The following is a 19781-nucleotide window of genomic DNA, read 5'->3' as shown; positions in this document are numbered from 1 at the left end:
TTTTCCTTTGCACTACTGCCCAGCTTCAATGCATACTTAAGAGGCCAAGAACACTGAAGAGTAGGTCTAATTCTCCAGGTCAATCTGTTCTCTAAACAGAGGGAGAGTAGAGAAAAATACCCTATGTCCAGGCTTTTACATCCAGATTGGAAACTGAGAAACTGCTTCTACCAGTATACTGCCAGATGTACTGAGCAACTCCTATCTCCAATCAATGCCTTGGCAGTAGTAAACTTCCTGTACGTCTGCCATACCTACTACAAAGATATGAAAGCCAATGGGACCACCCACTAACTCGTCACCGACTCCCATTTGCTCTCTCCAGACTCTTTCCCTCCCCTTCTTCCCTCTCCTGACTATCCCCACATGAAGTAAGTAGCTTTCGTGTCTGCCCTCCAGACCAGCCATCTAGCCAGTCTCACTGGATACTCAGTCCAAGAGCCTGAGGTCAGGGAAGAGTCAATCAAACCCAATCAAGGAAATCTGTTCTCATTACAGGACACACTGAGTGGACATACAGACAATATCAGGATATATTCCCCTTTACAGCAACAGGCATGGTCCAATTTAAGGACAATTTTGGTGGATTCTTATAAATCCATAATGGATTCTGAAGGGGTTCTGGACAGTTCAAACATTTCGAGAATGGCTCTGGCTGGCCTTGCCTTTCTCTCCCATTCCATCTACGTTGCTAAAAACTGTTAGATTATATTTCCAAAGCTAGCTGCCAAGGTTTATTCCCTTATTTGGCCATTTCCTCCTCCTGAGCCTGACTGCCAAGATCCAGCTATCAAAGTACTGAAGTATAGCAATCAAATTCCCCCTTCAGTTCACCTAATTAACATGCCCAATTAAAATTAAACACCTCATCACAATGTGGGATTTCCCCTTGTACCTTTATAAACTGCCATTTCCCTATGAGCCACACCCGTCTCTTCCATAGAGGCAGTCCTTTGTCCCTCCTGGACAAATACCCCTGCCCCCTTTCCCTTGTTCCCTTCCCCTTCTCCCTTGTCCTCTATCTCCTCTCTTATCTCTTAGTCCCTTGTCCTCTGTTCAGCTGGAGCAAATATACCACTGCATTCTAACCGATTTTAACACAAACCTCCCCTTTTCCTCTTCTTAAAAATTATACATGCAAGGTCATTTGCTGCCATTTTTCTGCCTGAGTCAGAAAGCAGCCTCTTTAACTTTTCTTCCCCACTTAATAAAGGGTCTCTCTGTGAAGACATGTGTTTGGGTGTGGTTTGTGCTTAATCCTGGGTCCAAAAGGGAACCTTCTCGATGTGTGAGTGTCTCCTTCAGATTCAAGGATGAATTCTTTCATGTAAGCTTCATGCCTGTCTCCATCTTAACAGGAAGGCATGGGTGTATTGATCTATTGACACTTCGGATGAAAAGGAGTGGATTCTTCAGAAGCCACTGAAGTAGCTGGTGAGCTAGCAGCTACACCCTAATGCAGAATGTCTAGACACCTGGGGGGTAAAATGGTTCCCACACAGGTCCCAGTTGGAACCCCAAGGACCTCATTCATAGAGCTAGTAAAGAAACTAGGCAAATTGCCTCTTGCAGTAGAAAATGAGAATTCTACTTAAATCTGTCAGTTCTGACAGGGTCAAAGAGAAGAAAAAGAATATTGTGAACAAAAAGAAGCAAACACAGCCAAGAGGAACAGACAAGAGGAAATAACCAACCTCAGGAATGAAATCAATAAATTAGAAACAAAGAGAACATTAAAAATAATTTATGAAACAAAGATTTGATTCTTTAAGAAAAAAATTAGACAACTCCTTAGACAAACTAACTAAAAGACAGGAAGGAGAATGTCCAAATTAGTAACATCAGAAATGAAAAGGGGGACAATAACAACAGACACTGAGAGATCCAAAGGGTCATTAGGTCACACTTCAAAAACCTCTATTCCCTAAAATTGGAGAATCTAAAAGAAATGGGCATTTTTCTTAATAGGTACCACTTACCAAAGTTAACTAAAAATCAGATAAAAAGATTAAATAGACCTATAACTCCTAAGGAAAGCAATCATTAAAGTCTCCCAACCAATTAAAGACCAGGACTACATGGTGTTAGCACAGAATTCTACCAGACTCTCAAAGAAGAATTAATACCAATACTCCTTAAAGTATTGCACAAAATAGAAACAAAAGGGGCATTGCCAAATTCATTTTATGAGGCCAGGGTCACCCTAATACCCAAAGACTCAACCAAGAAAATTAAAAATTTCCCTCATGAACACTGATGCAAAAATACTCAGTTAAAAAAAAAAAAAAAAAAAAAAACACTTGCAAACTGAATCCAAAAACACATCAAAAAGATAGTCCAACACAATCAAATAGGCTTCATCCCACGGATGCAGAGATGGTTCAATATATAAATATCTGTATATGCAATCTAACACATAAACAAACTGAAAGGAAAAAAAAAACACATGGTCATCCCATTAGATGCTGAAAAAGTCTGACAAAAACCCAGCACCCCTTCACGATAAAACTCTTAGATCAGGGATACAAGGGATATATCTATGTTTAATAAAGGCAAGAAACAGCAAGCCAATAGCCATCATCAAATTAAATGGGGAGCAACTTAAAGCAATTCCAGTAAAATCAGGGACAAGACAAGGCTGTCCACTCTCTGCACCTCTTCAATATAGCACTTGAAGTTCCAGCAAGAGCAGTAAGACAACTAAAGGAGATCAAAGGGATACAAACTGGAAAAGGAAGAAGTCAAAGTATCACTATTCACAGATGAAATGATATTATATATAAACAACCCCCAAAAATCTACCAGGGAACTCCTACAGCTGATAAACATCAGCGACATGACTAGATACAAAATAAACTAAAAAAAAAAAAAAATCAATACCCCTCCTATATACAATGATAAACAAGCTGAGAAAAAAATCGGGAAAACAACACCCTTCACAATAGCAACAAGTAATATAAAATATCTTGGTGTAACCAAGCAAGTGAAAGACCTATATGACATGAACTTCAAGTCTTTAAGGAATTCAGAGAAGATATTAGAAGATGGAAAGATTTCCCATGTTCATGTGTCAGTAGGATTAACATAGCAAAAATGGCTATTTTACCAAAAGCAATCTACAGATTTAACACAGGTCCAAACAAAATTCCAACACAATTTTTTACAGACCTTGAAAGAAAAATACTCAACTTCATAAATAAAACAAAAGGGCCCAGGATAGGTGAAACAACAGGATACAATAAAAAGAACATCCAGAGGTATCACCATCCCTAATTTCAAGCTGTACTATAGAGCACCAGTAAGAAAAACTGCATGGTATTCACATACGAATAGACAGGTTGATCAATAGAATCGAATGAAGCCCCTGAAGTAAAGCCACATGCCTGGGACACTTGATTTTTCACAAAGAAGCCAAAATTATACAATGGCAAGAAAAGAAAACACCTTGAACAAATGCTGCTGTTCCAAGTGGATGTCTGCATGCAGAAGAATGCAAATACATCCATATTTATCACCCTGCACAAACTCAAGTCCAAGTGGATCAAAGATCTCAACATACAGCTGGATACACTGAACCTCACAGGAGAAAGTGGGGTATAGCCCTGAACCCATAGGTACAGGAGTCAGCTTCCTGAACAGAACACCAATAGCCCAGTCACTAAGATCAACGATTAATAAATGGGACCTCATGAAACCAAAAAGCTGCTGTAAGGCAAAGGACACTGTTAATTAAACAAAGTGCCAGCCTTTGGAATGGAAAGTATTTTTACCAACTCTACAACTGACTGAGGACTAATATCCAAAATATATAAAGAACCCAAGAAACTAGATAGCAAACCAAAAAACCAAAAAATCCAGTTAAAAATGGAGTACAGATCTAAACACAGAATTACCACTAGAAGAGTCTCAACTGGCTGACAAACACTTAAAAAAATGTTCAATGTCCTTAGCTATCAATCAGAGAAATACAAATAAAAAACTCTGAGATTCCAGCTTAGACCTATCAGAATGGCTAAGATAAAAACCACAAGTGGCAGCTTGTGCTGGTGAGGACGTGGAACAAGGGGAACACTCCTCCTTTGCTGGTGGGAGTGCAAACTTGTATAACCACTTTGAAAACCAATATGGCAGTTCCCTCAAAAACTGGGACTCGACTTACCTTAAGACTCAGCTATACTACTCTTGGGCATATACTCAAAGCACACTCCATACTACCACAAGGACACTTCTCAACTATGTTCATAGCAACTTTATTTGTAATAGCCAGAAATTGGAAACAACCTAAATGTCCCTCACCTGAAGAATGGATTTAAAAAGTGGTACATTTACACATTGAACTAATTACTTAGCTGTAAACAAAAAAATGACATCATGAAATTGGCAGGCAAGTGGATGGCGTTAGAAAAGATTATTCTGAGTGAGGTAACCTAAACCCAGAAAGAGAAACTTGATATGTACCCACTTAATTATTAGCCTTAAAATAAAGGAGAATCATGCTACAGTCCAGAGGCAGAGAAGCTAACTAACAAGGAGAGCTCAAGGAGGGATGCACGAATGTCACTGTGAAAGGGAAATAGAACAGACATCTCAGGTGGCTGGGGGGTGGAGGGGTCTGGATTGGAGGACGGGAATGGGAACAAGAGGGATCAGGTGAAGGAAGGAAGGAAGGAAGGAAGGAAGGAAGGAAGGAAGGAGGGAGGGAGGGAGGGAGGGAGGGAGGGAGGGAGGGAGGGAGGGAGGGAGGGAGGGAGGGAGTACTGGGAGAGACATCTAGAATCAGGAGAGGGGACATTTTGGGGACAAGCTAGAAACCTAGGGCAATTGAAACTCCCAGAAATCTATGAGGATGACCCTAACTAAAACTCCTAGCAATGGGGGGATATGGAGCCTAAACTGACCATCTCCTATAACTAGGCACACCAATCTAGCCACAAAACCTCTGACCTACAATTTGTCCTGCCTACAAGATGTGCTGGGGTAAATGTGGCACAGAACGTGAGGAAGTGGCCAACTGGTCCATCTTGAGACCCATGCCATGAGAGGGAGCCCACCCCTAACACTACTTGGAAGGCAAGGGCACAAAGGTTGGATAGCCCAGAAACCTAGGATAGAACCAATCATGACTGGCAAAAAAAAAAAAAAAAAAAAAAAGTCAATGAATTAATTCTTAATGATATTCAGCTATACTCATAGACTGGTGTCTAGACTAATTGTCACCAGAGAGACTTCATCCAGCAACTGTTGCAAACAGATATAAAGACCCACAGTCAAACACTAGGAGGAGCTTGGGGAATCCTGTGGAAGAGGGGGAGGAATGATTGTAGGAGCCATAGGAGTCAAGGACACCATAAGAAAAGCCACAGAATCAACAAACCTGGGCTCACAGAGGCTCACAGAGGCTCACAGAGACTGAACCAACCAGGGAGCCTACATGAGACTGACCCAGGCTCTCTACACTTATCTATTGTGCAGCTTGGTCTTCTTGTAGGACTCCTAACAATGGAAGCAGTGGCTGTCTCTGACCCTCTCGCCTGCCTTTGGGACCTTGCCTCCTACTGGGTTACCTAGTCCAGCCTTAATGCAAGAGGAAGTGCCTGGCCTTATGCAACTTGGCCTATCAAGGCTGATGGACATCCACAGGAGCCCTGCCCTTTTCTGAAGACAAAGAAAGTAGAGTGGAGGGGGTGGGGGAAAGAGAGGTTGCAGGGAGGAACTGTGGGGGGAGAAGCAGATGTGAGAACCTACCTGAAGTCTTGCCAGTTGTGCAGTACGGGCTACTATTTTATTGTATGGTTCAACAATCTTTGATTTCATCCTAAGGCCAAAAAAGGAAAAAGAGTGAGAATAAAATCATTTTCAAAACATCAATGAGAGACTGGAGAGGTGGCTCAGTGTCTAAGAATGTTTGCTGAATAATCATGAAGATGTGAATTCAGACCTCAGCATCTATGTAAAAAGTTGGGCATGGCTATACTTAAACCTGTATCCCCATGCTATATAGGGGGAGGCAGGAGGATCAATAGGGCTTGCTGGCCAGCATCCTCACTCCAAGTTCAATGAGAGTCTCTCCTTCTCGAGGGAATAAGGTAGAGAGTGATACAGGATCCCTGACATCTACCCTTGACCTTTACATACATACCCATACACATATACACTCCAGGTGTTACATGCACACATAAATACCACATTCAAGCACAAATAAATAAGTAATCTAATAACATATGTACATATATATATATACACACACATACATACAATGGCTAGACATAGTTTTCTTTCATATATTTATAAAGTCAAAAATAGTACCTATCAACAGCTCCCTGTAGAGCTCCAATTCTCGTCTGCATCATCTGAAGAACACCTAGGAACAATAACAACTCTTATAGGCTTTACAAACTTACAAGATTCACACTGGACCAAAAAAGAAAAATCAAACACAAACATTTACATAATACAATCTTAATGATTTTCTCTCATCATCATGATGCAAACAATCACTTTAACTTCTATGTTCAGTCACAAAAGCCAACAACTAGCCTCCCCCTCCAATCTCTGATCCCTGGCCCATGACAGAAGCCTGACAGGAAACCAGGAATGACTACTTACTGCTTACAGACTGCTACTTTGCGTGGTGAAGAAGCTTGAAAATTAGACCGTGCCGAGGTCTGCACAAGATTGTAAACACACCTAGGCATTGCCCAATTAGACTCTTGACATTTGTTTTAATTTTAAACTGTATGGCAAACTAACGTTATACATATGTACTACAATTATTTTTTTTAAATCTTTAAGTGATATTTAAAAGTTCATACTGGATTCTTGTTTAGAATCCTTCCATAGTACCTCTTCACTCCTGTATTAAAACTACAGTCCACAGCTTGTGTTCTCAAGGCCATGGAGTGCAGACTTCCCACTGTCCCTCTAGTAGCTCAGCAGTGTTGATGTATCTCTCAAGCCTTCAGCTTCAGTCACCTTCTTTTCACATACATCCTTTCAAGGGCTTCATTCGGTCCCAATGTTTAAATGCTACCTTCTCCATGAAAACTGACTTAACTTACACATACATATACAAAGAGGGGTGAAAACGGTTTTCTTTACACCTGAGTATATGTGTGCACAGACATATACAGACATATACAGTATATGTGTGTACAGACATATACAACTTCCTGCCCTAAATTCTTGCCTGTCAAATGTGTCAAAAGTGACTTCTGCAATATCCCAAGCCTGCCAAGTCATAATCCTGTGCTTGTCCCATTTCAGTAACTCACATCCGGTTTAGCAGACCAAAATCTAAAGAATGACTGTGGTGCCTCTTCTCTCAGGCTTTCACCCGCTTGATGAATCATTTCAGGTCTGCTTCTGTTTTACTCCCATCAACTGTTTTTCTATCCACCATGCTAACCCAAGGCACCACAACCTCAGCTATTCTACCAGTGGTGTCATCCATACACCAGCAGGGAAAATTACTAACAACACCAATCTTCTCATATAATACTCTGATACGAACTCTCTAATGGTTTATTCCAGCATTCAAAATAAAATTACAGCAAATTCATCTGTGATTCTCTCCCTCATTCACTTCATTCTGGCCTTGCTTCTAACCCTGAGGCATATCAAGTTAATTTCTGCTCCACTGATTGTTCCCTAGGCTTCCAACAGTTTCTCCCCACATCCACAGGACAGTTCCTTCTTATCCTTCAGATTTCAGCTCAAAATAATATCTTTTTTTCTCAGAAAGGCCTTCTCTGGCCATTAAAAATAACAGGGACTCCCCTTCCTTTACTTAATGGGTTTTCTTTGTAGGACTTAAAATTTTCTGATTGTCTATTTGTACATTTTTTTAATTAGCCTTATGATCTGAAATAAACATTCTTTCATAAGGACAGTGGTTTTTGTCTATTCGTTATACATACCCAGTATCAAACAAGTACTCAACTGTCCGTTAATTGACTAACTGAACTGCTGAACAAATGAGAATGAATTCTTCTTTAAAATAGGTTGAATAACTATACCTCCAAAGGACTGACTTTTTTTTTTTTCCCAAATACAAGGGGAAAGATAACCAAGTTAGGATTAACAATTAAACTTTCTTAGTACATTTTTCAGCATCTCAAAATAACATTCCCTGGGGCCTCAAGTCTCTATAGGATTAGGCACATCTTCTCCCACTGAGGCCAGACAAGGCAGCCCTCTGCTACATATGTGCTGGGGGCCTCAGACCAGCCCATGTATGCTCTTTGGTTGGTAGCTTAGTCTCTGAGAGCTCCCAAGGGTCCAGGTTAGTTGACACTGTTGGTCTTCCTATGGAGTTGCCATCCCCTTCAGCTCCTTCAATCCTTCCCTAACTTCCACAGGGGTCCCTAAACTCAGTCCAATGGTTGGCTGTGAGTATCTGCATCTGTCTCAATCAGCTGCTGGTCTCATGTCTGCAAGCACAATATAGCATCACATTAGATAAAGCTTGGGAGCCGTGTAGAAGAGAGGGGGTGGGTAGAGTATTGAGGAACTGGAAGGGGATAAGGACTCCACAAGAAGATCAATTAACCTTCACCCTTGGGGACTCTCAGAAACTGAACTGCCAAAGAAAAAGAAAGCATGGGCTTGACCTAGGTTCCCTGCATATATAGAACAGATGTGCAGCTTGGTCTTCATGCGGATGCCCCAACAACTAGAGTGGGGGCTATCTATGACTTTGTTGCCTGCCTGTGAATCCTGTTTACCTAACTGGGCTTGTCTTATCTGGCCTCCATGCCGAGTTCTGCAGTGACTTGATGTGCCAGTGTGGGTTGATACCCCAGGGTGCCTTCCCATTCTCAGAGGAGAAAAGGAGGGGCAAGAGAGGAGGGGCTGTGTGAGGGGCGAACCAGCAGGAGGCAGGGGCTGAGAGCTAGATGTAAAGTGAATAAATAAATAAATTAAGGGGGAAAAAGAATTCTGAGAAAGGAACTGAAGAGATAGAGATAGTTCAGCCTTTAAAGGTTAAGACTCACAATCAGAAAAACAAAAAGTATCCTGGAAAAAGCAAGCATATTATAAAAATATATACATAAGAAAGCCATAATGAGGCTAATATGGTAGCCCACTCCTTTAATCCCAGCACTCTGGAGGCAGAGGCAAGTGGATCTCTGTGAGTTTGAGGTGAGCCCAGTCTACACAGTGAGTTTCTGGGCAGCCAGGGCTAGACTGTGAGATTGTCTCAAAAGAATTAGAGATAAAAAAAAAATTAAATGATTTAAGACTTAATGAGAAGTATTTCTATTATAATGATAACTAGTCTAATCAATATACTATATCATTTCACAAGTGAAAATTATATTATTTGCTTTCAAAGTTACCATTAAAATACTACTGTTCTTAGAAACTCATTAAACAGTTAAGAGATTAAAATATAATTTCCAATATTAGACCAATACTTAAGGACTCTTTAACTTCTTCATGAATATAGCTCAAATTTTCAAGTTAACAATCAAACTATCATTTTCCAAAACACTAAGTCGCTTCGCGGGGTGCTCAGACACCAGAGATGTTGAGTTAAGCTCATTTCTTGACACAATGAGAAATCCTGTTCTAGTATCACAGCAACAGCATCGTTTAACTCCCTCTGGATGCATGATCAATACCAGCTATCCAAACACAAGCGCCCTGGTTATTTTGCCAATCCCACACCAGCTAGAGTTATCCGGGAAGAGCCTCAGTTGAAAATGCCCCCATCCAGACAATGAGGAGCCTGTAGGGCATTTTCCTGATCAATGCTTAATGAGCTCTGCCCACGGTAGAGGGCACCGTGCCTTGGCAGGTGGACCTGAGGAGGGTAAGGAAGCAAACTGAGCAGCCGTGGAGAACAAGCTCAACAACTGAAACGTTTGAGTAACTGAACAGCACTCTTCCACGGCTCCTGCTTCAGAACCTGCCTCAAACTCCTGTCCTAACTGCCATCAGTGACAGAGTATAAAATGTGACATTTTAGCTGAGATAAACCCTTCTTCCCCAAATTACTTCTGGTCATGGTCTTTAGCGCAGCAACAGAAACTCTGAGATAGCAAGTAATAATGAAAAACATAGTTGTAACATTTCATACTTATAAAATATAATCAGGAAAAACTGCAAAGTTCATAAATGATTTAGTCAAACATGAGTCACACAAATAAAACTCCAATGTGTTATCTGTCTATTATACTCCCACTGATAAGAATGCCAAAGAAAGGAAAAAATACATAAAAATTCACACCTACTTACACTACCTATTCTAACAAGACTCATTATTTTACTGTTTTATTTAACTAAGCTTATAGGAGTATTTATATATGGAAGCCTATTTTAACCATTTTCCTCATAACACAATACCACTTGGGTACACATTAGCATATCTGTGCCACACATAGGGAAACTGAGGCACAGCAAAGATAACTTTTCCAAGCAGTGATCTGAACAGTTAAGGAAGTTTTCACATTGTCTGTTTGCTGCTTTACATCGTTCTGGTCTACAGCACAGTCTGTATGGCCCACACAATCTAAAAGTACATTCTAGCCAGGCCTCAAGCTCAAAACGCTTGTGGGTCCCTCCCTGTCCAGCCCCATCTAAGGGTAACGGATAAAGAAAATATACCTTCCAAAGACTCAATCCCAGTTGCTTGTGCCAATAAATCTTCATGTCTTGCAACAACCTGAAAAATTAAGAATGAAAAATGAGCATGTACTCTGATTAATTAAAAAGTCACCACAGGGTAGAATCTAAGATCTCCCTTGATATATAAAGGGAACAGATACTACACACACACACACACACACACACACACATTTCAAGATATGCTTGAGATGAGTTATAGCAGAAACACATAACACAGTAAAAGCTCAATACAGAGCAAAAGTGTATAGTGCTAACCCTGTCTCAGTATATCTGGGGCGCTGACAAAGTATATCACAGCCTAGGTAATATACAAACAAGAGATTCATTATCACAGTTTGGAGGCTAAAAGTCCAAGATCAAGGGTTACCAAACTCAGCACCCATTCATCATCAGTGGTGCCTTCAGTGTCCTGACATGGAAGAAGATGAACAGTCTCTCCTATGGGGCTCTGCCAATTTAGCAGGGTACAAATCACCTCCCAAAGCCCCACCTCTCCAACTATCACATCGGGAATTAATGCAATATGTGAACACAGGAATATATGAGGTTGTAGCTTATTTGGGAAAGTGCATGTCTGGTATACATGAGGCCCTGGGTTCAATTCCCAGCAGTAAAAAGAAATTCAGGTTGCAACATATGATCTAGGGAAAATGCAAACTTGGGCCATAGCAGCCTGTCTGTTTCCCTAACTACATTAAATAGAATTGTACAAGCTATGATAAAGTCGTTGCTTTTCTTGTGCTTTCCCTTTAAAGAACACTTTTGGAATCAAGTTTGTCTTTGTTCTTGGAGAATCGAGTCCATATCCTAGAAACTAAAATTCCCAGCAGCTATCTAACCCTAGATAGCTCCCTGTGTCAACTTCCCTGCATCCCAGAAAATCCTTTTCCCTATTGAAGATTGACTTCTTCAAACTCAGTCTCTCCCTTCTACTTCTTGTCCCTGTCTCTATCATTCCTCTTGACTCCCTCTCACTCTCTCTGGTTTTTTTTTTTCTCAATAATCCCTACGTTCACTTCCTGACTGCTTGCTCTCCCTCTTGACCTATGGTTGACTTTATTTAATCCTGTATACAATATTCAAGCAGAAAACTCTTAAAGGTGTGTGCTGGGACTGAGCTACACCGTAACTACTAAAACCAGGCTTTTCCAGTAAACAACACAATCTCAGGTTCACAGTGAGATCAAATATCCAGCACCACTAATGGTTTTGCATCCTTTCCCAGAGTAAGAAGCTCTCCATCCACTCTGTGTACTAAAGTTCCTCCTCAGCAAATGTGGGGCAGTGAGAGGTAGCCTGGTCCACAGTTGAGCTAGAGGCATTGAAGCCCCAGGGACCCTGAAGGGATGGTAGGAGCTTCGCCTGCTCCCAGGCACCAGGCTCCTGTCACTAACTGCAGTTCCCCATAGATTTGTGGCCATCAGTCACATATGGGCAACACCCCAAATCTCTCCACATGTAGATGAGGCATCCCTAACATCTCAGACAAAGACAACAGGAAAAGAGGCAGTGATGTAGGCTCAAGTCAGAGACCTCTATGCTAATGAGGTACCTTTAGGCCTGGAGGGCATAGCCAATAAACTTCCCTTCCCAGACATTCCTCCAGGTAACAGATATTTAATCTCAGGCCCACCTGAGAAGTGGGGTATGGTTTTACACATCTACTTCCCATCATGGCAAAAAATGATTTGTAACCACAGACTGACTCTTTTCATCAGGATCCACCATGGGGAACCATGGAGAAGGCCTTTGCCTACAGAGCTGCTGTCTAGTCTCCTGTAGAAGGCCTCTCTGCAATCCCAGCCACAATCACCACCAAGCCAGCTATCAAGCCAAGGACAATCACCAAGGGACCAGCAGGAACTCCCTCCTTTTCCTCCTGGCCCCAAGCTATATCCAGCCCACAGGGCTCTCAGTGACACCTGGGTGTCCCGAGAGCCTAAGAACCAGATGGTCCCGGACTTGTTGCAGATGGGCGGAACCGGAAATAGCTCTAGCTGTCCTGCACCTCAGACTGCCTCAGACTGCGATTTCCCACCCCAGCACAATCTCCAGGTTTCCCTATAGCCCAACACCTGCCTGGGAATGGTGTGGGGTAGACACAATCAAACTCCCTGAGTCCCACCTCCCCAAGCAGCCATGCCCTGTGGCAGAGTGGACGCAGGACCCATGACTCTAAAAGCAAAAACCCATTCATGGGTGCCTTCATTTTGGCATCTTCTGGAAATCACTGTCATCCTATAACTTCCAATAAATATCCTTCATTTTATATTATTTTAAATATAAAATTTGTTCCCTCTTTTCCCATCATGACCACCTCACGTGTTACCTTTTCTTTGTCTTTTATCTTCAAAGGCTTATATATTTCAATACTTGGTCCCCATTTGGTGGAACTGTTTGGGAAGGAAAGGAGGTGTGGTCTTGTTTGAGGAGGTGTGTCACTGGGGGTGGGCTTTGAGGTTTCTAAAGCCCAGAGAATTCCCAGCTAGCTCTCTGCCTCATGCTTGCAGAGCAGATGTAAGCTGAGCTGTTTCTCCAGCACCTGCCTGCCTGTTGCCATACTCTCTGTCTTAATGGTCATGGATTCTAACCCCCTGGAACCATGACCTTCCATCCAAATTAAATGTTCTCTATTCTTGGTCCTGGTGCTTTGTTTTGGCAACAGAAAAGTTGCCATCAGAAAACTAAATTATTTCCAGATTATTCATATAGTCTTTTTTTTTTTTTTTTTTTTTTGGTTTTTTGAGACAGGGTTTCTCTGTATAGCCCTGGCTGTCCTGGAACTCACTTTGTAGACCAGGCTGGCCTCGAACTCAGAAATCCGCCTGCTTCTGCCTCCCAAGTGCTGGGATTAAAGGCGTGCGCCACCACGCCCAGCTCTGTCTTTTTTTTTTTAAATTTATTTATTATTATACACAAGTATACTGTGCAGCTGTCTTCAAATGCACTGGACGTCAGATCTTGTTACAGGAGGCAGTGAGCCACCATGTGGTTTCGAGGATTTAAACTCAGGACCTTTGGAAGAATAGTCAGTGCTCTTACCCACTGAGCCATCTCACCAGCCCCAATGAATCTGTCTTAACAAGAATAATTTTCTTTTAATTTTCTATTCTCCTTTATTTTTTGTGACACCTTGGAAAGGCTGAAAAGCTAAAAATTACCCCTTTCATACACTCTTGTGCTGCCAATCAGATGACTTTTCAATAGATATAGAAGATAAAAGAAAGGTGAAAGCTACCTTCCTATTTGTTTCAACTAGTAACCAGTGACATGAAGATTCACAGACAGCAGAGGAAACCATACTGATTGTTCCAGCGTTTAGTCACAAGAATCTAGACTCAAACGTTTACCAGTAGCACCAGAGACAGACAATACTCTGTCCTGCAACTATGACACTTTCTTCAGTTCATCAACTCTCTGTTCATCAACAACTCCATAAACAACTATGTGTTAGGGGCCTTTCTTTCAATGCCTACAGTCAGTTCTAGTTCCTATGTTAAGATCTAATGGAGGATAAGTCTTTTGGATCTTTAATCATGTTACTGATGTTTCCACTATCTTAATCACATTCTTTCGTTCTTTTATTTGATAAGCATTATCCAAATTTTGCTTCTAAAAAAAAATTGTAACAGGTTCAGCTCTCATAGTAGAACTCAGAGACTATGACTTCACATATCTATAAATAGATTGATAGATAGATTGATAGATAAAATTTGATCTTCTAAGGAATGTTAATTTTAAATTCTCATTAATTCCTACTACAAAGGCATTACATGAAGGAAGAAAAATACCAAGTGTAAAAGGGAGACAAAAATCTTGAGAGTCTCTGGAAAAACTTATCCCCTGAAACTCTATGCATTTAACTCTATGAATTTAAGCTGATTTCTCCTGCTCCTGCAAAACACTTTGTACCATTCTATGTAAAGCAGATTTCATTTGACAGTTACTCCTGTCTGTATCTGTCATTAATCCCAGAGTCCTTGGAGAACCAAGGAATGTGTTCTCATTTCTCTACCCATAGCCTAACGCAAAGCCTAACATTAAGTGTCTTCTAAATATTTATGTTCTAAACAAGTAATGAGAAATTTAAAGTTGAAGTGACCCTAAAAGTCACCACAATTCTAATAAGCTAATCTTTTCACTAAGTAAGAAACTAAAACACAAAAAGTTAAATGAGTTAAGTCTCACGACATGACAGATCTGGACTTTTCAGTAAAGAATTCATCTGAGTGTTTCTTCAATAACTACTCAGACAAAAAGCAAATGTTACACTCTGTATTTAATAAAGTGGAAACACTGCCTGTGCAACATCCCAATTTTCTTTATTCAATTTTTTCTACCACCAAAATTCCATTTTTCTCTTATCACTATCAAAGGCATCCTTTTCTTTCTTCCCCAAAACATTCTCTGTAAAACATTCAGGTAATAACCAGAAAGAATAAATGATGGCAGAAAGATAGGTCAATTTGTTTTCAACTAATAAAAAGTAGCTTAGAGAAAACTTGCAAAGATGTAATTAAGAGATGCTGGTAAGTTATGCATTTGCTTATGGAAATGAACATTTGGTTTAACAATGATGAGATGACAAAAAATAAGCTGTCACTTTCGGCTGGATAATCTCTCTGACCCAGAAGGCTGACGTTACCTGTAGGTGTAGTTCTTTATCCAGCTGACTGATCCCTTGGGCAAGTTTTGCTAGTTGCTCAGCAATTACAGCTTGATGAATAGATTGGGAAGTGTAAGTTTTTACATCAAAGTCTTCATTTAAAAATTCACTATAACAGTCTAGGAAAAAAATAAAGGAAAACGTATCAACTCTGTGTTATACCAGTTATCAGGCAGCACGTCAATTATAACCATACTTAGCGTGTTTTGAGACCTTCTATGCACTAGGAAACGCCGGAGATGCTTCCAGAACAATGAGGATGAACTGGAGCAGGCTGCGCAGGACACAAGTGATAATACTCACAAGAGTGTACTATGTTCCAGGTGCTGATCTAAATCCAAGCACTGACTCCATCAATCCCCATAGTCCTGATGTGTGGGGAAACTATCATTTTCCCCACATCACAGGCACACATCAGGGATGCAACTTTTCCAATGTTACTATCTGGAATTCTGATACAGAAAGTATAGCTGCTGTGACCAGGCTCTGAACCACTCTGCTATGCTTGTTTTGTTTTGTTTTGGGTTTGATTTGGGTTTGGTTTGGGATTTGATTTGGGGTTGGGGTTGTGGTTGGAATGGGTTGGATTGGGTGAGGCTGGGTTTTTCCAGACAGGGTTTCTCTGTATAGCCCTGGCTATCCTGGAACTTAAGACCAGATGGCCTTGAACTCAAAGATCCACCTGTCCTGAGTGCTGGGATTAAAGGGTATATCAGCATTGTCTGATTTGCTGTGTTTCCAAATGCTTACTTTTAAAGGGAATCACAAGGCAGGAAAATGCTGAATAAAAGATTAAAATCACAACTATTAACTCTAACCTTTTTTCCAAGAAAATGAGATTACTGCTAGGAACAATGCTTAAGAAAAACTGACTAATGATAACATGTATTGCTTCAGATATCTCTAGATGAGTGAGTATATAAATACAGTTATATATTCTATAACATGAATCTAATTTTTAATCTAATTTTTATCTAGATATGAATCTAAATTTTGAATAAAAATAGGCAAACACTAACTTATAGGTAGCACTGAAATTCAAGACTTAAAGGTAAAATAAATAGAAAAGGTGTGTTCAAATATACTGGAAAAAGAAATCATGATGTATCTTTTCTAAAATATATATAAGGAATCCATAAACCCTTGAATAAAAAGATAAGGAAAATGAAATGCTAGAAATGAGATACACAGAACCTGCTTAAAGCAAGAGCTATATACTCCTAACCATGTACTGAACTTGTCTATACTCATTACAATACATGCTCCACTAAGGGAAGATGTTTGCTTTAATGCCACCTCTCTCTAGAGCCTGAACAAGGCCAGGCAAGGTCAGGTACTCAATACTGACTGAATGAATCAATCTGTCATCTAAAAGTATCACAGTGCTAAGAGCAAACCAGTCTTAGCTATTCTCACATTCAAACTATTCTTAAACTAAAGTAATAAAACATTACTACTTTGGCCCTAATTCTGAAAACTGCATTTTCTTCCTGTTTGGCAAGTTTTTCTCAGAATTAAGAATCCTTCCCAGAAAATGTAAGTCGATTCACACAGGTTTACCACCAGCAAATATCAAAATGACAGACTTTAACATGGGTAATAAGTCTAGTAAAAAAGGACAACAGAATGTATGCATTAGGCAGAAAATGTAAAAGAAAGACAGATGAAGGTTCAAAGGAAGGCTGGGGGGCAGGTTGATAAAAGGCCTGTAAGACATACAAAATATTCAACACGTATGCTACTTAGCAATCTAAAGCCAAGCAAGAACAGCATCAGTTTTGTGTTCTACAACAATGATCCTAAATCCCTAAATCCCTAAGAAGGGATCTGTCACCCAGCAATATGCTTGACTTAGTCACAATTAGCTTTTAACAGCCAACTGTGACATTTTCAGGAATTTTTTGAGTCAGCTGGTTTTATAAGACAGGTGCCTTTCAAACATTCACTGTAGGGGTATGTACGCCATGGAATACACAAACCAGGCCTTTTCTTATTTTCCAAGAAAGCTGGTTTACCAACACACCTTCCCATGGAGAAGAATCAGAGAGGTCAGAAAAAGCACAGTTCTGTGTTAACAGCCCAGGTGACACAATGAAGGTCCAAGTAAGACAGTGTCACTTAAGAATATCAAGCAACTGACACATTTGGCCATTATCTGAACATGATAATGAGTTGGACTTGATACGTTCATAAGGTAGAATAAACCAAGGAAAACTCCCAAGTTTCTATAATTAATGGAATATTCTTTATCTGATATAAGGAATTCAGTTTTGCATGAAGCTAGATGCCTGAGGCATTAAGTATACAGAGATGAGAAACAAGCCCATGCCTCCAAGAGTCTGACAACTGCACAAAGGGTCAGCACTCAATTAACAAACTACCAACCATAAGAAGCAACACAATCAGAAAAAAGACTCAAGAACAGGAAGAAATTTACATTGTTTAATGTTTTCATAGAATATGTACTACTTGTTCATATGTTGTTCACCAACACAGAAATTCCAGTGCATGGTTAAAATATAGTTCCATAATTCAGAAGAGAAGGATGAATTTGTCTTAGTTTGCTTTTCTGTTGTGATTTAAAAAAAAAAAAAAAAAAAAAAAAAAACAGTGATCTTTGTAGAAGAAAACGCTTATTTTAGCCTACAGGTTACAGTCTATCTATCATTAGGAAAGCAAAGGTACCATGAGAGCTAAAGTTATGGTTTAAATTTTAATTAGTGTGCCTAAGAGAGCCATAAAACAGTCTCAGTTTGAGCTCCTGAAAGGGCCATGTCTAGGTTTGTGGCTATGCAGCAGCAGGGGTCTCTGTCAATGTCCATGGCTCATGTTACCACCAAAGGCCAGGTGGATGTCCCTGGTCTGGGCTGCTGCCTAGGACTACGATGATGTCCAAGGGCTGGCTGAGCAGAGCTGGCCCAGACTCTCACTGGCTGCAGCACTCTGGAGAGTGGACCCCACACCTCACCTGGGCAGCACAACAGAGCTGGCTGTAATGAGCAGTAAGAGCAGAAGAGCTGGCCCCACTTCTTGGCAGCTACAGCACTGGGTGAGCTAACCCGGGCAATGCTAGAGAGCTGGCCCTGCTGGTATGGGTGTTGAAGAACTAGCAGGCTGATCAACTCAACTATCACCCAGGCCCAGATCCAGGACTTTGAGTTGGCCCATACCAACATCTATGAACTGCTGAAGCTTAAGAAGGGGCCAGCCCTACAGATTCAAAACTGCAGGATCTCCATGACACAGGGCAACAGGATATTCAAGAGGCATCCTAGTTAGGATCCAGAATAGATAGTGTAGCAGAAGCCAGAAGCCTCGAACCAGACCAGTGCCTGGTTGCAATGAACATCTGCCAAGTAAAGAAGTGGACAAAGGGGTATGTTGTGATGTTGTGGATACGCCACAGCTTCCACAGCAAGATTTTTTTTTTTTCCTTAGAGAGGAGACTATAAGGGTGAAAGGCAGATACAAAGAAACATGGAAATGATTGGGATTGGGGTACATGATGTGAAATTCAGAAAGAATAAAAAAAGTTATAAGAAAAAAATAAAGAAAATGTCCCATGTGTAGATAGGCCAGTAAGATGGAAGCGATTCCTCATGAGGTTCTCACATCCCAGCTTACTCTACTGTGTGTCAATGACCAACACAGTGATTATATGACTTAGAAAGTGGACAACATAGGTCTGAGAACCCAGGAAGACACCAGAACCTGGGGAGTTGGGTAAAGAAACTCCTGAAGAATGCTTAGAGAAAAAGAAACTGGAAAGAATGACTAAATCAAAAGAGCTAACTGTGTAAAGGAAATGGTGAGTACAATCTCCCATAGACGCGACAGTAAAAGATGAACACAGCTAGCAGATTATTCAGTGGTTGATATTCCAGAATAAATCACATAAGTTATCTCTTTTGTGGTATTCTTATCAGTGAAAAATCAGAAGCTGCTCACAAATTTTCCAACTCTGCACCTGTTCACTGAGCCTATCAACCCTATCTTTAGGCAAATTCTAAAGACAGTGAATTGGTTACTGAACAAAATGATCAAATTTTCAGGTACATTTGGGGAAACTGGAAAGGAATTTAGGAAATTAAATAAATACATATATACATACATACATACATACATACATACATACATACATATATACAAGGGCAGTGGTGGCACAGGTCCTGAATCCCAGCACTTGGAAGGCAGAGGCAGGTGAATCTCTGAGTTCTAGACCAGCCTAGTCTACGAATTAAATTCCAGGACAGCCAGAGCTACAACAGAGAAACCCTGTCTTGAAAAATAAACAAATAGTGTGGGATCCTTATATCATATAACAAATTACTTCAAGGAAAGAGCCAAGCTTTTACAAGTTTAAATAGGATAAGAAGCAGAAGTGCCCATCTGACTTACTTCCAAGGAACCAATGAGGACCTCTGCAAAGTGATTTTAACATTATAGAATGGGAGTGTTTGGATTCTAGACAGGAATAAACTCCACA

The 19781-nt window shown here is 40.5% G+C and overlaps 1 protein-coding gene across 4 annotated transcripts in view; it reads right to left on the bottom strand.

The window, feature by feature from the left end:
• The window catches only part of Cog5 (component of oligomeric golgi complex 5), a 282812-nt gene that overhangs the window by 261500 nt on the left and 1531 nt on the right, over positions 1 to 19781 (bottom strand). For all 4 annotated transcript variants that reach the window (XM_011243868.3, XM_006515084.4, XM_006515083.2 and 1 more), the window contains exons 2-5: positions 15275 to 15414; positions 10609 to 10666; positions 6307 to 6361; positions 5746 to 5815 (exon numbers count right to left, since the gene is read on the bottom strand). In XM_011243868.3, coding sequence (XP_011242170.1) covers positions 5746 to 5815; positions 6307 to 6361; positions 10609 to 10666; positions 15275 to 15414 — 323 coding nt within the window. The remainder of the gene's footprint in view (positions 1 to 5745; positions 5816 to 6306; positions 6362 to 10608; positions 10667 to 15274; positions 15415 to 19781) is intronic.

This window comes from Mus musculus, chromosome 12 (assembly GCF_000001635.26).
Source record: "Mus musculus strain C57BL/6J chromosome 12, GRCm38.p6 C57BL/6J".
NCBI lineage: Eukaryota > Metazoa > Chordata > Mammalia > Rodentia > Muridae > Mus > Mus musculus.
Note: the sequence above shows the minus strand (reverse complement) of the source record. Positions and strands in the feature narration are given on the sequence as shown.